Genomic DNA, 21,949 nt, shown 5'->3' with positions numbered 1-21,949 from the left:
TTCCTTTGTGCTGGAGGATAAAAAATGCAATTTTGAATTTTCTTGTTCCTTCACACACGCCCTACCACCCACATTGTTTCAGTGTCCCCCAGTGAGGGATTTCGGTAACCAGCTGCCAGAATTGAGAGCTCTACCAGTATCGAACTCTTAGGAGATTCCTTAGCTGTGAACAAATTACAGAATGGGGAGAAGCAGCATGATCATAGGTACAAGCGTACTTCAAAAACTTTGTGGAAAATAGAATTGAAAGATAATATCAATCTTTCCATGAACTTTTGGAAGTACCCTCATGTGAGTCTATTGAAAATCCATACACAGGTGGAAATGAATAAGTGGTATCTTTATTTGACTATTAGTACAAAAGGCAAAGAAAGTTATCTGTGGTTTTTCTTAACCCCCTTCAGATTATTTTGTAAATCCACATTTGTTCAAAATCTGTAGAATTCTTAAATAAGGTTTCAAGTAGATTGACAGATAAAAACTATTGTAAAATAATGATTTACTAAAGCACTGAACATGCTATATGGACCTTCTAGGCTTAGTAGATTCATTCAACAGACATCTATTGAGTATCTTCTATTGTAAAGCACTCTGTGAGGTACTGGGCATCTGGAAATGAAAGACATACTCCTTCCCATCAGTGAGTTTACAGTATGATGGGAGGGGCAGTTGAATGAGCAGATGTTTGCAAGACCACAGAAATGCTGTGACAGTTGTATGCACAGCATGCACATGGGGAGGAGAGGCACCCAATGCAGGCTGCAGGATGGTGAGTGATCAAAGACAGCTTCCAGGAGAAGGTGGGCTCTGGGCTGATGGCCAAGTGAGTTGCTTGGAAGGGTCATTACAGCAGAGGCAGAGGACAGCCTGCTGGGAGCCCATATGCAGTTCAGGATAGCTGGAGAATTAGGTGACAGGGGAGAGTGTCAGGCCATGATGTTGGAGTGACAGGTCACACCCCAAATGGGAACCATTTATCCAATGCCTAGCACTTTGATTTACAGATATTACCCCTAATTCTTTCAATTGAAGGCACTTTTATTTTTATTGTTTTTTTCCAACTGAAGAAAAAGAGACTTGGGGAGCTTAAGTGACATGCCTCAGAGGCTACACATCTAATGGGTGACAACAAAAAGGATCCAGACCCAATCTTGTCTTCAAAGCCAGTACTCTTTCCACTGGTTTGGGGGTTTAGCTTCCCAGGAGTGTTGAATGATATGTTTGTATTCTGAAAGCTTGGAGGAGACACTAAATGAGTCTAATGCTTGCTCTTACTTCCTCCTCTTGGCAGAAATGAATTCATTTATCTGGGCATGAAGTTTGTGATGTTAATTTCTTAAATTGTTAGAAGACCCTAACACAAGATTTGGTGACTCACAGGGTTGTTGTTGTTGTTGTTGTTGTTGTTGTTGTTGTTTTTGTAAGTGACTCTACGTATATTTGCAATGGGTGCATTTGTCCACAATAATAATTTACATTCCAGTCTAATGTAAATAATTTGTTGGATTGGTCCTGGACTAGAAAAACCAAGAAGTGGAAAATAGCGACGTAACGTGATGGCAAAAGAACTGAATTAGGAGTCCAGGTGTGGGCTAAAGTCAAACCCTGTCACGGTTTAAACATTTAATTTGACTAATACAGTTACTGATTTCATTCCTTGTCTTCTAGCATGACCATAGGCTGTGGAATTGACATACCTCTACTTTGGAATCCTCTTAGTCTCAGTTATAAAATAGAGATAATTGCCTCACAGGAATATAGTGAGAATCGAGTACAGCAGTACATGTGCTGGTCTATAACACGAATTGGATGAAGGGCATTTCCTTTCCTTTATTTGGACAACAAAGTCAAAAGCAAGGCTATCTGAACTTTCCTCCTCCTGAATTAAATGCAACACGGCAATAATTATGGGAAGCAAAATTCAGTCTAATTCTATCCTCTCAGTACTAATCTGCTTCAGTTTAGAGGCTCAACTTTGGAACTTTAGGGAAAGACCAAGTTTCCTAAGAGAAGAAATTCTAACAGAAGAAATTTAGTATTAGAATGTAGGATAACATTTTCTTCATGGAGGAGTTCCTTCGAAAGCCCACTGCCTATTTTTGCCCTCAGGATTTCAGGCAGCAGCTCTTTCTTGAAACTTTCTGCTCCCACCCATATTTTATTACTGCTTTAGAACAATGCTCCTTCATTTTGAGAGAAAAATCCATCTCTTTTCTTTTATCTATAAGCCCTAATTTCAGTTGGTTAAGTATCACAAGTACTCTTTCTTTAGGTCTTCTGTTGTCTTAGTCCTTTTTGTGCTGTTATAACAGAATCCCACAGACTGGGTAATTTATAAAGAACAGAGATTTACTTCCTACAGTCTGGAGGCTGGGAAGTCCAAGACTGAGGAGTTGCCGCTGGTGAGGGCCTTCTTGCTGCACCATCCCATGACAGAAGACTCCACATGGTGAGAGAGAGCAAGAGATTGAATTCACAGCTTAAAGCCCTTAATAATCAGCATTAACCCATTCATGAGGGTGGAGCCCTCATGACCTAAACACCTCCCATTAGACCTCACCTTCCAACACTGTTTTATTTGGGATTGAGTTTTCAACACATGTTTTTGTGGGACACATTCAAACCACAGTATCTGTCCTTCTGATGAAAAATGAATGTCTTCAGTCATCCTTTATGTGACCCTATTTCTAGACCTCTCTCCATTTTCTGCCTTTCCCTTCAACACATCAAACCTAAGCACAATGCTCTAATCAGATCAGCAAAGTACAATTAAACTACTGACAACCTAGAGGAGATCACTGTACTTCCATTAACAATGTCTGCTGTTGTAAATTTTTTAGTGGCTTCCACTATGCTTCTGGTGCACACCAACCTACAGTTAACTAAAATTGTCCTATGTTTTTAAACATAAAATGCTATCTGGCTATGTTTTTATAATTGTATATTTGTGTGATTTTTAAAAAATAGATAGCATAGTAGAGTATTTTACAATTAATTTCATTGGATTGATTTCAGTTTCTTGATAGATTAGAAAATTTATTGCAGTGCACTTTTTAATCTCACTGTCACTGTGAAAGCCATTTCTTCTCTACAAAAGTGGCCAACATTGCCCTCATTCATTTTCTTGGCTGGGGCACACTCTGCATGGTTATATGTGGCAACCAGCTCTAAGTCTGGTGCTTGGCCAAATTAGTGATTAGATTCTCTGAAGATTCTAAGGCAAAACTCTGTGTGGCAGGGGCCTTGGATTAGCTTGATTTGTATTGTCTCTGGGCATCAAAGGGCACCTACAAGAGTAGAGAGAATTCTTTCCCGGAAGACTTGTGATCTTTAAAAATACCAAGGCTTCCTTTTTATGACTTGGCTTTATTAAACTGACATACTTAACTAACTGACAGTGACCATAGATGAATTACATTTATCTTCTAACCTGCAATATTGGTATAGGTTTTAGACAGAAATAGTTTGGCTCTGAATTTTGCTGTCAAAAGTACCCAAGGTTTCAAGTGTTTATATTAATTAACAATGAGAGGGCATCAAATCATGTTATAAGAATTGTTTTTTTCTCTTGAAATTTCTGGTTTTTAGATTCCCGGACTTGGCAGTAACTCTTTTTGGCTCCTCTGCTTCTGATCCTAGCGGTTTGCACAAAATGCAAACACATGCAAAAACATTGTAATAAACCTCAGTGTTCAGTCATGTTCAGTAAGACCTCAAATGATGTTTGCTTTGAGCTTGATTCTAAAGATGGGCATACATACCTTCATGAGAATGGAAGATATCTTCTTACTCTCTATGATGTGGTTTGGCCCTTTTCAAGGTCTTAGAGCAAGCTTTGTTCTGTAAGGCACATTAAATTTACTTTTTGGTCTAAGAATTAACAGAGAAATTTCTTCCTGTAGAACATCTTGGGGCTTGAGTCCCCAATGGGGCAAGGGTTTTAGACCATGAAGGAAAAACTATGTTGCATCAAAGAAACTTGGAACTTCATCATGAGGCCTGCACTCTGACTTACATTTTATGAAGCATTTGAATTGTGGTTCATTAGGTTGTTGGGTCTGGTATCACTTTGTGGTTTTGCATTTAACATACTTACTGTACTGATTGGTCTGTAAAGTCAGTCCTATGTACCAGTGGAATAAATTCCTACTGGATAAATTCTCCCTGAGTGAGAGGGACATTTTTTTTTTTGTTGTTGTTCATGCAACAATTTTCTTGGGCTAAACTTACAATGAATGAATTTGTAAACAAAACTTTAAGACTAGGCTGAAGGGGTATAGACACTGGTATACCCTGCACTTAGTGGAATGTGATCATAAAGATACGTTTTGTAAGCAGTTCCTTCCATGTCCTTTCCTACTTTGTTTCCATACGAGGTTTTGTCCAGTTTCCCTGACAGGGACACTGCAAAACACCCTCCCATTCTTGAGAGAACTTTTGACTTTGATCTCTTCTCAGACAGACCATTTTAGTTGGTGGGTTTGAAGGCATCTTTCTGGTAGGCAATTTCAATTGGAACTTACTTCCTTATTGTTATTCCTATATTCTACATTTAGTTTATTTTTGTTCATCTATACTTTGGGGTCATTATCTAATTCAGAACAAATGTGGTAAATTTTTAAAATGTCTTTCTCTAATTCACGTTCAAGATAAATTTTCAGTTGATGCTAAATAGATGTAAGATATAACTTTCCCCCTTATCTCTTTCTACTAGAATCTTCCTGATTCTGTCATTTTGAAATTTGCAAAGCTGTTATACAAAATCTTTGTCTTTCTGTCTTCTAACCACATCTTCTACTATCTTTTGTACATTAGAAATTTGTGCTTCTTGTAATAATCATCATTCATTAGATAACTGTTTTGGAGAGATTCATAGGAGCCAAGCCCTACACTAAGTGCTATTGGTGGCCAAGAGACATGTCCACCATCACGGTGTTATTGATGGCAAGAGATAGATGTGTCCACCATCACAGAGCTTCTACAGTATTTTTAGACTGGCACAAGACTGTACCCTTCCTTATGGAATGTGGAAGTCATTGGGTCAAGGAGACATATCCACCTAGAGTCTGACAATGGCACTAGGTACCAGGATCCTGGAAACCCCTGCATAAACAATTCCAGACCTGCTTCCTGGACCTGCATGAGCTTCTTTCCCTAGTCTTTTGTTCCTTACAGCTCAACTCTAGGCCTGAGGACTGGACAAAAGACAGCTGTTTTGGAGAGTGTGGACGAGCTTGCACATGCAGATAGGAATATCCACACATGTGCTCATAAAGCAACTATTAAGTTTGGGTCTGTGGAGCTGACCATGTAGTAGAAACCACTTCAGGTCAGTGCAGTCAGTGGGCAAATTCTCTAATATTGGGGAGACATGGGAGCACATGGCTGGGTGGGGTGGGGGCCAGGCAAATACGTGGGTCAGGGGAGTCTTCCTAGACAAATGGAATCAGAGCTGAGGCCTGCCAAGAGTAGATCTTACTAGGTGGTTGCAGGAAGAGGGCACAAAAGGTACAAAGGAGTGGCTTGAGGAGACAGGAAGGACAGAGGTGGGAGGGAAGGAGACAGAGAGACAAAGAGACATTGACTGTTGGGGACTTGGAGGCTATTCAGTATGACTAGAGTACTGGGGAGGTTCCTGAGATGAGGATGGGGATGTGGTTGGGAGCGAGGTCTTGCTAAAGGTGCTGTCTTACTCCCTTTCCTCAACAATTAACTTCTCTTAACTTCTGTCATTTGCTTCTTTCTAGTTCTGATGCCTCAGGCTTTTTCAAGTTCTCCTTCATTCATCATCTGTCAACCTTCCATTTACCCTTGAATTTACTTCTGAAAACATATTGGTATGTGAAGCCATTCAATAATTTCCTGTTATTGAAAATGCAAGATTCTTCTAATGAAAGTGACACAGAAATAAGAATAAATAAACTAAGAAGTAGCACCTGATTTCCCCATCATCAGGTCACTTTCCTAGCTATATTATGAAAGAACTGGGCATATCCCTATTTTTCATACCTTCCATAGTATTAGGTTGATTTTCTGTCTTTCACCCACTAAAAACTTCCTAAATACCAGTACTGATATTTCTTATAATGATTAATAATTATGACAGCCAGGGTTTTGTTCTTGTCTTCTATGCTTTATAGACATTATTTCATTGAATCCTCATAATCCTTGAGGCAAATGGTGCAATCATCTTTTTGAGACAAGGACGTTGAGACCCAGGAAAGTTATGTGACTTGCCCATGTCCATGAGCATAAGAGGCAGAACTGGGGTTTGAACCCATATTTGCCTGATGCCAAAGCCTGTACTCCTCCCCATCTAGGACATCACCACCTTTGTCACCTTCTGACAGCACATAGAGTCCAGGCGCAGTCTTAGTCCGATGATCAGCTCATACTAAGCAGAAGAAATAATGTACATAAACACATATGGTAAATTTGGATGCATTAATGGGAATTGCTTTTTCAAAGTTTCCTAGGGACTGCAGGTAAAACTTCAAAGTTAGTAACTGTAATAATTTGAATAAACTAAAGGCTCTCTATCTCCTTACTCCAAGTCACTTTTCTTATTTATTTGGAGGTCACTTCTTTTTCTCGGACAACTGATTATGCTTCTACACATTTACTCCCAGCCATTCACAACTCTTCTAGTGACACTGTTTATGGCATCAGCTGCCAAGTTTGTGACAGATTAGATAATGCTCATTAATGCATTTTGTTTATTTGGTTTGGGCCTTAATTCTGCAGATAGCATTCTCTCTGGACCACTTATGAAATCAATTAAAAAATAAAAAATCATCCTCTTTCAAATAAATGTGTTAAGGATTAAAAATAGACTTTTGAATTTAAATGTACTGCCCTATTACATGGCCTGAATTTGTTTACATTTACAAGTCAGTGAAAAAGAATTTTTCTTACAAAGTTTACATTATTCTATGGCCCTAGAATGTATATTAAGTAATGCAAAGGTGTCTGAAATGTGAAACTGGACTTTTTGTTGTTGAATGAAAAAAAACAGAGACATATGCTAAAAGGAACAAACTGAATTATTTGTGTTCATGCATCTGTTAGAGAATATGTTTCTGTAAATGTAGAGAAATGCCTAGTAATACTACTTATCTGAAAAATCAATCACTTTTTAAAATTAAGGAAACATGGACTGAGAGCATGAGAGACCTAAAACCCGTGGCATTTCATGAGCACTGGGTATCAGTTTTCCCCCACGCTTCCATCTGAGTCACAGGTCAGAAAGTTGATCACCTTAGTGGTTTAGTCATTTTGCAAAGACACAGGTTAATTTAATTTTAAAAGAATACATTGTATGTTTGGTTTAAATTATAAGGCTCACATTCATATTTCACTGACCTTGGAGAATTTATACAGATACTTTACAGGTTCCGAAGTGACATCTATTGATTTTTTTTAAAAAAGCTTAATGGAAGTAAATTTAAAGGCTTAATTATTTCAAAAGATAAAAAAATCAAAATTGCCAACTGATTTTTATGGGGTCAGTTTTATAATCATATTAGCTTAAGATTAAACCAGAGCAATAAGAGTGTCCTTAACAAATTCTGTAGATATACAATCAGTAATTACCAGTTTGCATAGACCAAAAAATTTGGATCAAGAGGGATTAGGTACATGACCATAGAGATATAGCCAACAATACGTAGAGTATTATAATGTTTCACTCTAATTTTTCAGAGTTTCACTTGGACCTTACAATTATGTGCATAAAAATGTTGTCTAATATTAGAAATGGATGTTTATTTTAAAATATATTTTTTTGTAAAATTAAAGACAAATATAGAAAATCACCCAAATCAAATGTATGGCTTAATTATTTAATATGACGAGAACAACACCTGGGTCAAGAAATAGAACTTTGCCAGCCAACCAAGAACTCCCCTCAGTATGCCACATCCCACTCAGCCTCTACCTTCCACCACAAATAAAAACTATTCTAACTTTTATACTGTTGCTTTGCTTCCCACAGATTTGTCACCCCTCTTCCCCTGGGTGACAGGGCCGCAAAGGATTACTCAAAGCCCATCTCTTCTGGGCAGTGAGAAGCCCCAAAGGAGTTAATCTCCTGGAACCCTCAAGAGCGAGGCATTTCTTCCTTTTGGGAAATTAATCACGAATTGGGGTTCTCACCCCACATTTATTCTCTAGACAAGGAAGTTACAGGAAAAGAACATAGGTGTAGTTATGGCTAATTATAGTTTAACAGTAGAGGCTGGTAACATTCAGTGAAACAAGCAAGGTGACATTCCATAATGCAATTTGCAAAAAGTTAAGTCGATCCACCAAAAAAGCTTGATCTTAGCAAACAGTCTCTTTCCCTACAGCAATTTCCCAGTATCTTTACATATCAATCAGTAACTTGTCTGTCCCTGAGCCAGCAACCTTGCTGTGCCGCAACTCCCCATCTTACAACAGAGACTATCCTGGGGTAAGTTTCCTGTCCCTGCAAGGTCGACATCTCTACATGTACTCCCAAGAAGTCAGGCCAAACCTGAAAGCACAAAAAACTAGGCCCTGCGAAATACATTTGCTTTATAGTATACTCCACATATACTGATCAAATCCTCATATCACCTAAATATACATCCCTTGACTCTATAGTTAACTGTGCCAACTTTTAAAAATCAGATATGTCTTTAAGTTTCTTCTAATCTGCAAGTTCCTCTTCCATCTTTTGCATTTTCTTGTAATTTATCTGTTAAAAAATGCTGGCCATTTGACCTGTAGGGTTTTCCACAGTCTGTACTTTGCTAATTTCATACTCTTGCTGCAATTCAATATGTTCTTCAGTCCTCTATATTTTCCTGAAAATTATCCAGAAATGGGATAAAGCTTCTTTGGGGCATGACTATGGGAGGCACTTAATATCTGGGTTTTTTTTTTTTTTTCTTTATCATTCCTTTTTTATCTATTAGTTGGAATACTTTTGTTGTGACACTTTCCCTTATTTACCATTCAGATAGCCAGCATTTTAATTCTTATGGGAAAGGCAGGATATTTGCTTGATTTCTCTTCTGTATTTACTAGTTTTCAAGATAATTAATATGTTCTCTGTCATCTTCTGAATGTAACCAATTTTCTCATTAAACTTACTTGATAGATGTCAACCCATGGAAATTATTATCATTGCTATAGCTAGAATTTTCCCATCTTTGGCTCATGAGAGCTTCTTCAAGTTTGTTTTTGAACATAGGGGCATGCTGTAATAGCTTCCTTGCTATTGAGTCGTAGAAGATGTTCCACATTCATACTTGTATTGTAAATTTCCTGCCCCAAACACGGAATTAGCCATTTCTTGAAAAGTCTTAGTTTCTTTTAGTGAGAAATGGTATTACAAGACCACAGTCTGGACACCAGGGCTGCTCATTGCCCCTGGGTTAGTCATTACTTTTAGCCCCTTTCAGTGGATGGTTAGTTCACGCTGACATTTTCAATCCATATTAGAGAATACTAAGACTTTAACTTAACCTCTTTTCTTACATCTTTATCTTCTTTTTGTCTATACCAAGAATTCTGGTTCTAATGCTAAATGTGACACTAGAATTGGAAGTATTTCATAGCAACTAATTTGTTTTATTTTGCATTACACACATACTATTCTCAGAATAAAAATACCAGTACATCTATCAATATGAACACTGAAAACAAAAATATTTGCATATGCTCCCACCATTCTCTCCCAATTTTTTAATAGTTGTATGAAATTCACATTGTCAGAGCACATAACCACTATTGTCTCTCCTTTTCAGCTCTCACGTTGTCACTGTAAAGGTAACTGCATGTTAACGCTCACCACCAGTTCTTGTATCTAGGCATTTTGGTTTTCTGAAGCTTGTTTTCTACTAGGATCCTGAGCTCACATTTTCTTTCTTCCTGTATCTGAAGTATATGACTTCCTTCTTCTTCTGGCATAAAGCACTGCTGTTACAGTTTGATGATACTCTAAGTATTTTCTTCTTGTAAGTCTTGTGATCTTTTCTTTCTAGATGCTCAAAAGACTTTTATCTTTTTCTTTAAAATATGATCAATTCGTTGGAATTTGTCAGAATGACTACCTTGCAGTAGTCATTTTGAGTCACTATTTTCAGGTACACAGTGAAACATGTAATCTCTTCCCTTGCTTTTGTTTTCTTCTTCAGGGTCTCCAATTATCCATATATTTGGTCTTCTCTGCTTCTCTTCAATATTTGTCACTTTCGTTAAAATCTTTTTTTAAAAATCAATTCTTTTTTAAAACTTTTCCTCTTATTTACCTCTGGTTCTCTAAGGGTATTATTTGTTGTGTTTGTTTCTTCTTGTGTTCCTTCTATTGTGGTCCTCATTTCTGAAAAATTTTAAAGACTTCTAATTCTTTTCTGAGTTTTATATTTCATTATATTTTTAAAAAATTCAATTTTAAATATTTTTATATTTTAGTATTATGGAAATAATCATTCATGGCACTATATTTCTAAAATATAATAAAATATACTTACTAATAGATATTTTTCATATTTCAAGGTGAAATTCAATAATTACTTATAAATTCTAAATAATTAGCAATTTCTTTAATGGGCTTATTGTACATTTAGTAACAATATCTACTCAGTGATTTTAAAAGTGACTTAGCTTTTTTATCCTACTATTTACAAACGTTGATTTGTATAAGATCTGTGTACATCCAGAGCCAACTAAAATGTAAAATTTGTATTCATTCATTCATTCATTTTTCAAATATTTGTTTTTCATCTATATTGCCAGATCCTACAACCAGGACTTGGGAAGCAAAAATTAATAAAAACAATTTTTGCCTTCCCACAACTTACAGTTAGGGAGGAAAGGTAGACCAAGTAACTAGTGATTAAAATAGAGTGTAATAACATGCTTTGATAAAGATATGTTAAGGAAGCACATGAAGATTTGTGTGAGGAGGTCAGGGATGGCTTCCTGACTTGAAAGAGACAGTGAAGGTGCAGGGGAGAAGCTCCCATGTAGTCGGGAGTTGAGGGCAGGGATCTAACAAGTTCATAGAGCTGTACGTAATTTGACAAGGCAAGAGGTAGAAAAACCAGTAGATGGGTAGGTCAATGGAGATACCCACATTTACAAAATAATAATACTGCATTGTACAGTTGCTTAAATCTTTGAAGTTCTTAATACTCTTTCACATTCATTATCTCATATGTAACACAACCCTGTTTTATTGTCTATACTTTATAGATGAGGAAACTCAGCTTCAGAAGAAAAGTGTTGACTCTCCAAGATCTCATGGTGATAATTTGCTGTTTTGGCATATTAAACCATTTTAGAAAGAACAAATGAATACTACTTTTTGTACATGATAATAGTAAAATGATACTAATAATTGTTATGATAAATTAATTAACACAAATCAGAGAAGATACATGATAGGTACAATGACTATTTCAATGTTAAATGGATCTTTCTAAAATCAATTGACCAATAATATGTTCTTCAGCCTATGAGTCAGTGCAATTAAAAACATTAACACTAGTCATTTGTTCTTACAGTCATATTCTCTCAACCTGTCCCTTCTCTTGTCCAACATCCACCAATAAAAGTCACCACTCTCCCAAATATCAAGTCTCTTATTACTGTCTTTGCTCTCCTACTTTTTCATATGAGATTGAAAGAATGGGAAGAATAAAAATGCTTTTCTTTTGCAACTAAATAGTCAGTTTTCACAAAATAGAAAGGAACACTAAAATGTCTTAAATTGTTTAAAATTTAACATTCTTAGAAATAGTCATTAGCCTCATAATTGCTCCTCCTCCTTTTTATTCTTTTAAGGTAAATCTCTAAAGCAAGGGCATTGTCACTAAAGGAACTATTTAGCTTAAGATGAAAATCTTGGAGGAAAAAATGTAAATTTACTTACACATTTACAAATTAAAAAATGTAAAATTATTGTTTTTATTTAATTAAGCAGTTGGTTATGTGCATAGGGCTTGAGTATTTTTTGTTTCTTCTGAGGGAACAAATTTGGTTTCAGATCAAGAGTGAAATTGCTGATTCCTTGTACAGACACAATCTGCAGTTCCAGTGGATCTTAAAGGCATGAATCATAGCATCTTATTTTAAAATGCTGCAGTCAGGCGAGCCCGTGGCGCACTCAGGAGGGTGCGGCCCTGGGAGCGCGGTGGCGCTTCCACTGCTGGGTTCGGATCCTATATGGGGATGACCGGTGCACTCACAGCGTCACTGGCTGAGAGCGATGCGGCTGGTCTCAAAAAGGACAAAACAAACAAACAAAAAAATAAATAAATAAAATGCTGCAGTCTTCTGGTTCTTAGTAATGCTAAGGAAGTCAAGTATCTTTTCTACTGGTTAAAGGTGTCATTTTCAGAGAAAGGGGATTTACACTGGTGCTATATTTGTTCATAATATTGTGGGCAAATTTTCAGAAAAAAATTTAATCTTAATATGAAAAACATTGAGGGCAAATGAACAGAAACAGCATCTGCTGGTATGTGTAACCCTGAAAACAAATGCAAGTATTAACTTACTGAATTCATCCATCAGTGATTTCAAAGACTTCTGAGCTTTCTGAAAATTTCTGAGTTTTCAAAATATTGCATATAGTTTCCACTAATGAGAAATAAATCACTGCCTGCTCTCTCAGACATCAATAGCAGTTGCTGCCTACAGAGTTTGCAAAGTTTCGGAAGCTAAGTTTCAATCTCCTCGTCGTATGTCATAAATTCAGTAACCCAGTGTAATAATATAGTTAGAAAACACAACGTATAGCCATCATGTTAGCAGCTATATGACAGGAAGTTATAGTATGACATTAAGAAGTGACACATGAGGTTGATATCTCTATATCTGAAAATACAGTCCACATTTCAGTGCATGGCATAATTGGTGCTCTTCATTATAATACTTATGGTTTTATATGTTCTCTCTGTTGTGTCTGGGCCCTTGCATTAAATCTTCCTTCTTCCTGGTATGAGTCCTCTTTCTTATTCAGCTCCTTCATCTGACTAATCATCTGAGTCTTTAGGATGAAGCTTAAAAATAATCTCCTCAAGCATTACTCTGTTCACTTTGTCTTCAGTACATGTATGCAGTGGCTACACCAGTCCTCAGCACATGAGAGTTTTCAGTGCTTGCATGTTAAATAATCAAAGGCCTTTTCTTCTTATGTGTTCTCATAGCACTGTGGTCTTAATTGTGTCAAGCAGATTTTGTTCTGCATTCTGATCACTTGTATATCTGTTTTCTCAAGATAAGCTTTTTATGATAGGAATGAACTCTTATTCAACTCTTTGTCCCAGCTCCTGGCACGGTATGTGACGTATAATAGGTGCTCAATAAATACTTGTGAAATAAGTAATGGGTGAAGTTTTATGGGTCCATCACATTCAGAAATGCCCTGGCCATTCATGTTGAGCTGCCTGTCTTCTATGGGTCCCACATACCTCAGGTACTTCTTAAAAGAGGGCTCCGTGTATGAAGATTATGTTAGTTTCATTTGGGAAAAGGTGGGAATAAAGATCCTTCTGGTGGACGTAGGGTTCTCACGGAACTTTCTTTGAAAGAAACTAATACCTGAGGTCTTAGACATATAGTGTTTGTGAATAAATGTACCCCACATGGAAGTGCCAGTCTGCCTGTATTTTGTCTAAGGATTATTAAGAGATGAATAGAAAATACTTACTGACTAAAAGAAGAGAAGCACAGTATAGTGAAAAGTGGCAATGAATTGAGAAAAGTGTGAGTCTAATCCTACCTCTGTCTATAGAATATTCTATCTCATGAGAGTGTTTTCTTAACTGTAAAATAGCTAAAATAACCAGCAACAAGAGCTTTCATCTCTAACAGCCTTCATCCCATGTCATACGTTAACCAGTATATCATATCGGCCTCTTTTCTCCCCTCTCTCTGAGTTTATATTTCTAATCCACATTTAAAACGTTTTTATCTCAACCGCGAATATATTAATAGCTAAAATAACCAGCAACAAGAGCTTTCATCTCTAACAGCCTTCATCCCATGTCATACGTTAACCAGTATATCATATTGGCCTCTTTTCTCCCCTTTCTCTGAGTTTATATTTCTAATCCACATTTAAAACGTTTTTATCTCAACCGCGAATATATTAAGAATTCATTATAAGTGAAACCACATTTCAGGAAATACCTTTTCATGCTCTTTTTTTCTTTAAGGCATAGTTTCCATGTATTCTGCATTTTCCTTCCTTCACACGCCCCTGTAAGTCCCCCTTGTATCCCCTTTACCTTCTTTATTTTTCAAAGGAAATGGCATTTGGGTATTTTTGATTTGTTTCCAGGTGATTACCAAAATATTATACTGTTAGAATGACTTGAAATATAAAATGTCAAGGCTTTAAAATTAGGAAAAAGGATGACTGAAATGGACAGCTTTGTGCTTTGAAAGGGATTTTATTTCATTGGTGTCCCCAGTGGGGGGAGAAGGGAATGTCTGCATTTCAGCAATCCCCTGCCGGAAATGGGAAACCTGCCACAGACATAGAAATCAAGCCTCTCAACTGGGCTGTCTTGTCTAACCCTGAGGATCAGATCTGCTGATGTCTTGTTCTTTGCTTTGTCCACCCTGCCTTGTGCCACATTGGTAATCCTCTCTGCAAAGTGTTCATTTCCTCTATATTTGCCTCCTAGAGTCTTTCACTTCATGCTCCTCCTTCACTGGGGCCACCCATGTCAGTGATTTATGAGTGGCAGCTGCAGCCAAACTCAGGTCTGTGTGGCCTTTGAAACAAATGGTATTGTGTGGGTTTCTGCTTTTCCATGATGTAGATACTGAAAAGAGCTGGCACTGTGGGAAGTAGCAAGGCCATCGGGAAGCCTGCTTTATACACAAATATATCCAATCATCAAGAAAACCTCAGTCATCACCAAGTCTTAGCAGAAGACCACAAATGGCTAGACAAATTGAGAAAATCATTGCAGTCCAGCTCCAAGGAAATAAATCACCCTCTTCAATGGGCTCCCAGGAGCGGATCTCTAACATCTCACTGTCAGCCCTCAAATGTGCAGAGGCCAACCAGGCAGGCGCCACATGCTGGGTGCTCCAGAAATCACATCTGTAACTCCAAGTAGTTTGCCACCTTGTCCTCTTACCATTAGCAACCCAGGCAAAGGGGAAGGGATCATGAGCACACCAAGGACTAGTTTTGCCATGTAGAAGAGCCCGCAGCCCTCCTTCTAGACTAGCTGTACAAGTGAGGGGAGAAAGTGTAGCAAGTTCAACTCTAAGAAGCAGTTTATCTGACATAAGTTTCCAGACCTCTCTGTGCGCTTTGAGTTAAACTCCAAACAGTTTGGGGGATTTACATGGATTTGATTTTTCCAAATAGCTTCTGCTTTAGTTTAAGTAAATAGAGCTATCTTATCTCTTTCACTCTTTAATCCACTGAAAATTCCACATTTAAACGGCAGCACATTAATTTTTTGCTAGTGGAAATTATAATTTGAGTAGAAATAGTACCACCTCTGAGGTTTGACCTGTGATTTCTAAATTTTTTGGAATACCCACATTTTATTCCTAGCTTAATTTTTGTTTTGAGATGAGCATGTTTTCTCCTAACCTGTCTCCCAAGTGCTTCAGAGCATACATCACAATTTTTTTTAAGTGAATTTAATATTTTGTGTTTAAAAATTTTTCATTTTAGGGAGGTAGAAGGGCATCAGACTGGAATTCAGACCCAGGAAAGCTTTGTCTAGCTTCTTGACTTTAAGCACTTCATTCAACCCCTCCTGCATATCATTTTTCCCGCATATCAAACTGGTCTGAGGATGTCTTGCCCTCAAGTTGTGGTGATAAAACCATCCAATGAGATAATATATGTGAAAGTCCTTGGAAAGTTAAAAAATATTCTTTAGAAAGAATGTAAGCTTTATTCACACTTATTTAGTTATCTTTTAAACACATATTGTGTCCTAGAATTTATCGTTTCATACTATTTCAGAATTTATTTCCAAATGTCTTTGGCCATGGAGTATAAGAATATAACTTATCCAAACTAACAAGTTGTTTGACAATTCTGACTGCCAATGTTTAGATGAGTTTGAAATCTGATGTTTTAAATTTTACTGATTTAAATCTCAGTGATTACTAGTGCTCAAAGAAGTGCTGGTAAAAGGCACAAATAATGGAGAATTTGCTAATTATATATTAGTAAGGTGAGAAAGACTGGATATAAAGGTTAATAATCTGTCCTCTTTCCATAAAATGTTTTCAAGTTCATGTGTTAGATCTTCACACAAATTTATAGAATACAGAATTAGTGATTTTTTCTTAATCTAATTTTAAGAAGATATTTGCAAAATTAATAAGAGCAAATTTTATACAATTTATTTAGCATTATGTCCTAAAATTTAGTTAGCTATTCTAGCTGGTTATTGGTTTGCAAAAACTAAAATCCACTTAAAAAGGTGGTGTTGTTTTGAAAAAATTATTATCTCCTTCAAAGAGTGAAAAATTGCTAAACTGATAATCTCACAATCATCAATTGTGAAGTTGGAGGTTTGCTGCTGCTCTCAGATCTTACTACTCTCCATGTTTCTTTCATTCTTTCCTCTTCTCCTGACTTTTTCAACCTGTCTTCCTCTTTGCCTCTAGGGAGAAGCCTCCAGTGGAGGACACTCTTTGAAAACCTACACGGAAGAAGTGAGTTTGAAGGTGTCCTTATAACATAGTCTAAAACCAGTTGCCTCTAGGGAGAAGCCTCCAGTGGAGGACACTCATTGAAAACCTACACGGAAGAAGTGAGTTTGAAGGTGTCCTTATAACATAGTCTAAAACCAGTCTGTCATGGAGGATGAAATACTCAACGGGGCTTTCTCCATCTATCTGTAGGGTTTCTAGTCTATATATGTTCATTGGTCATGTCCACAAAAACAAAACAATGAATGTTATCAAAATAGTTGTTGTTCTTCATTGGTAGAGAGATAGTGTGTATCATCAATTCAGTCTTCCTGAACAAGAAGGTGAAACTGCATAAACCTAGTGCTAGCATATATTTTCATTCATAAAAATTTGTGGATATTCTAATAAATGAGAAACACATGTTTTATATTGAGCATGCTCACACAAAAAGGCATGGTCATTGCTCTTATTGAAAGATCAATCTATACTAGATCAGCATTCATTCATGTGAAAAATGCTCATTGAGGATGTTATTTGTATAGGCCATTACACAAAATGCTGCTCCAACAGTTAAAATATATGGTAGATATATCTTGAAGAACCCTTTTGGCTCCTGGATTTATTTTTGGAGATGTCCAAGAGTGTTCTGTGTCATGGAACTTTGGACTGACTGCAGACTATTTGGGAACTCCCAGATAAACCATAAAACTTTGTCTGAAGCCAAACCACAGTGGTCACTAAACTAGCCATCTAAATCTGTTGTAGCTGAAGGGAACTAGGAAAGAGTTTGGTGATGATATCCCAGCAGTACCAAATATTTGGTTTGAATATTACTTCTAAACATGACAGAATCTGTTTCTCTAAATATTCTTGCATGTATGAATCCATCCAAAAACCATTATGAGTGGCCTCCTGAATGTTCTGTGTAGTCCATGCAATTATTCTATGCAATTATTCAGAACAGTGTACCCATACTTAAACTCTTCCTTCCTTCCAAATATCACTTGGTGAGGAAAATCAGAGTGCACAATCCCCCTTTATGACTTTAACATCTCTGGTTTGCACACTTATTTGGAGGTGGATGAAGCTTTGCCAAAGGCACAGGGAGAAGAAACAAGATAAATCTTTTGAGTTCAGGTTAGAAAAGTTGAAATATACAGGACAAAAAAAAAAAGAAGGTTAGAACACCAACCCTAAATTTTAATTTAATGAATTTGATTCTGAGATTGAGTAGAATACTTAAAGCAATTAATGTGGCCAAAGAAGAGAAAGACACTATTTTCAAGGCATACCCCAATAGAAACTCCCTTTAGGATTTTGTGGTTGCCTGAGCTCTTGGCTTAGCATTCCCCACTTGGTGGTGGGATGGGATGTGGTGGGCTACCTTCACAAGAAGGGTGGCTAATACCTCTTGTAATGTGTCCTATCTAGGCCTAACACTGTGGAAGAAAGGGAGCACTTAGGTGCTGGTTTGGGAATGGGCTACATACCAATGATAGAACTTTTAGAATAAGTCATATTGTGAGTTTGTAGTTCTTGTCCAAGAAAAGGCCTTATTTTCTCCATAATTACCAATGTGCGATCGAAATGTCCATGTTTTACACAAGTGTAAATGCTTAATGTGGTGAGACAGTTCATAATTTGTGCTTTTTCAAGGAGGTTCTCAAAGGACATTGCTCCTCAGAGTGTCATCCTCAGACTACAACAATGGCATCACCTGGGGGTTTGCAAGAAATGCAAAAATCTTGTGACTTACCCCAGAACCAAAAAAATCAAAATGTGTCCTACCATGATCTGCATGTGATTCGTAAGCACCCTAAATGCTGAGAAAGCACTGCCCTAAAATGTCCTTTCTAATATTATTTCTAGAGAACAATTGCTTACATCATGGAAAATCCCCAATTTTGTGTAATATACTTAAAGGAAATCTTTATTAATAAATTTACGAGTTTTGTTTATTCCTTTCCTCTCAATAGAGGAAAGAGTAGGTTGGTTGTTGGTGGTATAAAAATCTCTCTGCTTTATGAGATTCATTACTGACTTACAGTTTGAATTTTGCAAGAACGTGTGAACTGCCCAATATAAACCTTGCCTTTCTTAGGGTTTCAGTATCACATAGTATTTTCACCTAATGTTGGTTGATATTTAGATTTAAACCAACAAATTATTATCCTTTAGAGTAAAACTGTAAGTGGGCTCTTAATTAGCAAATTATTAACTTACTAATAGTTGATTTCTTTTTGTAGGCATTAATCTATTGGATCCTTAGGAAATATATAATCAAACCCTTCTCTGTTGAGAACATGTTTAAAATGTGAGCCATAAAAATGATAGTCTCTTTTTTTTCCCCCACTTTGTCCTTTTTCTACATGTTACTGGAAACAGCAAACAAGAAAGAACTATATTTATAAATGTTAGAATCACTGAAGTTAGAACCAAGCTAGCAAACATTTGCTTTTATTTAGTACACACTAAAACTCAAATAAACCATAGTGTTTACATTTTTAATATATTTAACATTTCTTGCTAAAGTTTGAACAACTCTTTGCAGATCAAAGTCTCTGTTTTTTCTTTTTCATTTTGTCTTAGAATGAGACAGAATCATAACCACATGCGTGTTAGACAATTTTGTTTAGACCTAAATCAAAACTAAAGAGACAATATGGTTTCCTCTAAAACTAAAGTGAAAATGGAACTTATATTCTGTATTTTCTATTTTTTAATATATTATTTTTCCAGACTAGGATATGCATTCTTGACCGAATAAAAAAATGAGGTGTTTTATATACTCTACTTTTCTCAATCCTTGACATAGCTCTGATAGTTAAAATTTCAAAGAAATTACATACTTTTTACATGTAAGGCACTTGCTAACTCAAGGTGGGAGTCATAATTTCACACTGCAGAAATTGTAGCTTTTAGAATCATATTAATGTTCATTCAAAAATATACCCTCGTATAATTTAAAACAACTTATCAAATTGAAGTACTTCCAATCTTGATTGTCACACCTTTTGTAGAAAAGCTAATCCATTTAAAATATCGTATTACCCAGATAAATAATTAAGAAGCCCCATAGTACACTGATTAAAAATCCCCTAGTCATTAGTGAAATGTAGTAATTTAAATATATATGTATCAGATAAGTATTGTCAATTCAAATGGTTAAACATCTATAAAGAATTAAATACTGAAGTCAATGATTTTTTAAACTTTTAAAAAAGTAGTTTAGAGCAGTTCCTTACAACTTCAGGAAATTAGTTGGTAAAGGCCAGAGACAACGTGCACAGGAGTGTGAACTCACTCGAGGTGTCAGATGGGAGCTTCACAATGTCTAAGGGTGTCAGACAGGAAAAGAAACACTTGAAGCAGGGAGGCCTTTTTCAAATCTGTTGAAGTTGGTTTTGCCAGCTGTACCATCTGAGCTGGAAAGGGGATTGATTCTATTGCAACAAAAGATCTTGGAATCACTTTTCATGCCAATTTCAGCCTGTCTTTTTTTTCCTGTGTTGTGTTCTATGAACACTTGTGTAATAAAGTTCCAACTATACTTCTGATGGAAAGTGCATGACATTATCACGTAGAACAAATAAGCGATAATTTACTTTTTAATATCCACAAAAATTTACTTTTTAAAAATAGAAATAACTGTTAATTTACTATCTTAGTTTTATTCCACTTAGGAAAGAAAGATTTTTTTTCCAAGAAAATCGTATTATGTCATTGACATTCATTAAGAATACATACAAGTTGTTAAATAACAATTTTTAAAAAAGTTATAATCATGACTCTTACACAGATATAAAATGAACACATGTCAAAAATTATTTAAGTATTATGTCATTGACATTCATTAAGAATACATACAAGTTGTTAAATAACAATTTTTTAAAAAGTTATAATCATGACTCTTACACAGATATAAAATGAACACATGTCAAAAATTATTTAACTGAAAATTAATGAAAGAACAAGATGTTACGATTAGTTCAAAGGAGAAATCAAACCCTCACCTACATAGTCATGCAAGGAATGCTGAAATGACATTATAAATAGACACAAAGACTGGCAAAAACTGATCAATATTTATAGGATAATAATCAATTGCATTCCAAGGATGCAATTTGCACTTATATGAACAAGAATCATTTGCACTGTTATCATTTTCTACAAATTACATAGTTGTAAAATAGCTAATGTCAGTGAAAGACTCTGAGCTTACATAAAATCAGATGACTGGAAGGGGTGCTAGAAAAAATTACTTGTTTTTCATTGACTACACTGAGTAATCTTTCATTCTTTTCATATTATTTTTCAACTTTACTCTACAATTTTCTTGGAGAGAAAAACCACCAAATGGAAGGAGTTAGAAAATAAAATGGAGTGCAATCTCACCAAATAGGGTAGTATAGTACATTTGTCATTTAAATTTATTTAAATAGTTTACACTTATTTTGCAATGTCTTTCACAATGTACCATATTTTGCTAAGTTTGATATTATTTGCTCTCTTTTCTTTTTTTTTGTTGTCTTTTGTCTTTTTCCGTGTCCGGCAATGGATCGCAACCCTCAGTGTTGCCCCCGTACCGGACCGGGAACCAGCAACGGGATAGCAACCCTCGGTGTTGCCCCTGCGCCTCGCTCAGCTAGTGAGCGGGAACCGGTCTGTATGTGGGATCTGAACCCTCGGACGGGAGTGCCGCCGCGCTTTCCAAGCGGCGCACTTATCCAGTGCGCCACCGGGCTGGCCCTTCCTCTCTTTTCTTTTCCCAGATCCTATTAGTTCAAACTTAGAGCTTCTCAAACTTGGTTAATTCCTCTTACGTCTTAACTGCACTTTTACAATTCCCGGAAAAGTGGGCGACAGAAGTATCATTTACTGAAAAATTATGGATTTCATCCTCATAATAGGAGACATTTATTAACAAATACAGAAAGAAAGTTATTTACAAACTTTACTAGTTTAACTATGTAAATTATATACAGGGAGTTTTATTTTAATGAAGATACAGGATTGATTCTTTGTCAGGGAAGCAGTCTATTAAATGTATCTGAAGTGGAGAGTAATTTTGTGTTGCTTTATATACACCATGCTTCAGAGATCCTTATTTTATGGGGATCCTATGGTTAAAGAAGTAAAATGACAGTGATTAAGGCTTTTTGAAAGATAGAAACTAAAGTTTTGTGCATTATTTATTTACTTACACCAAAGGGAAAGAAGGGAAAGAAATTCTCAGTTGATTCAGAGTTAAAGTATCCAATGGTGAAAGTTTAAGCAAAGGAGGGTTTTTTTT

General features: G+C 36.3%; 1 protein-coding gene across 1 annotated transcript in view; it reads left to right on the top strand.

Moving 5' to 3' along the window:
- LOC103600345 (uncharacterized protein C8orf34-like) overlaps positions 1 to 21,949 on the top strand; it is a gene marked incomplete at its 5' end in the record, with an annotated part of 88,093 nt that overhangs the window by 31,872 nt on the left and 34,272 nt on the right. Inside the window, one exon of the mRNA XM_008584611.1 lies at positions 16,728 to 16,775. Coding sequence (XP_008582833.1) covers positions 16,728 to 16,775 — 48 coding nt within the window. The remainder of the gene's footprint in view (positions 1 to 16,727; positions 16,776 to 21,949) is intronic.

This window comes from Galeopterus variegatus, unplaced genomic scaffold (genome assembly GCF_000696425.1).
Source record: "Galeopterus variegatus unplaced genomic scaffold, G_variegatus-3.0.2 Scaffold3312, whole genome shotgun sequence".
Lineage (NCBI taxonomy): Eukaryota > Metazoa > Chordata > Mammalia > Dermoptera > Cynocephalidae > Galeopterus > Galeopterus variegatus.
Note: the sequence above shows the minus strand (reverse complement) of the source record. Positions and strands in the feature narration are given on the sequence as shown.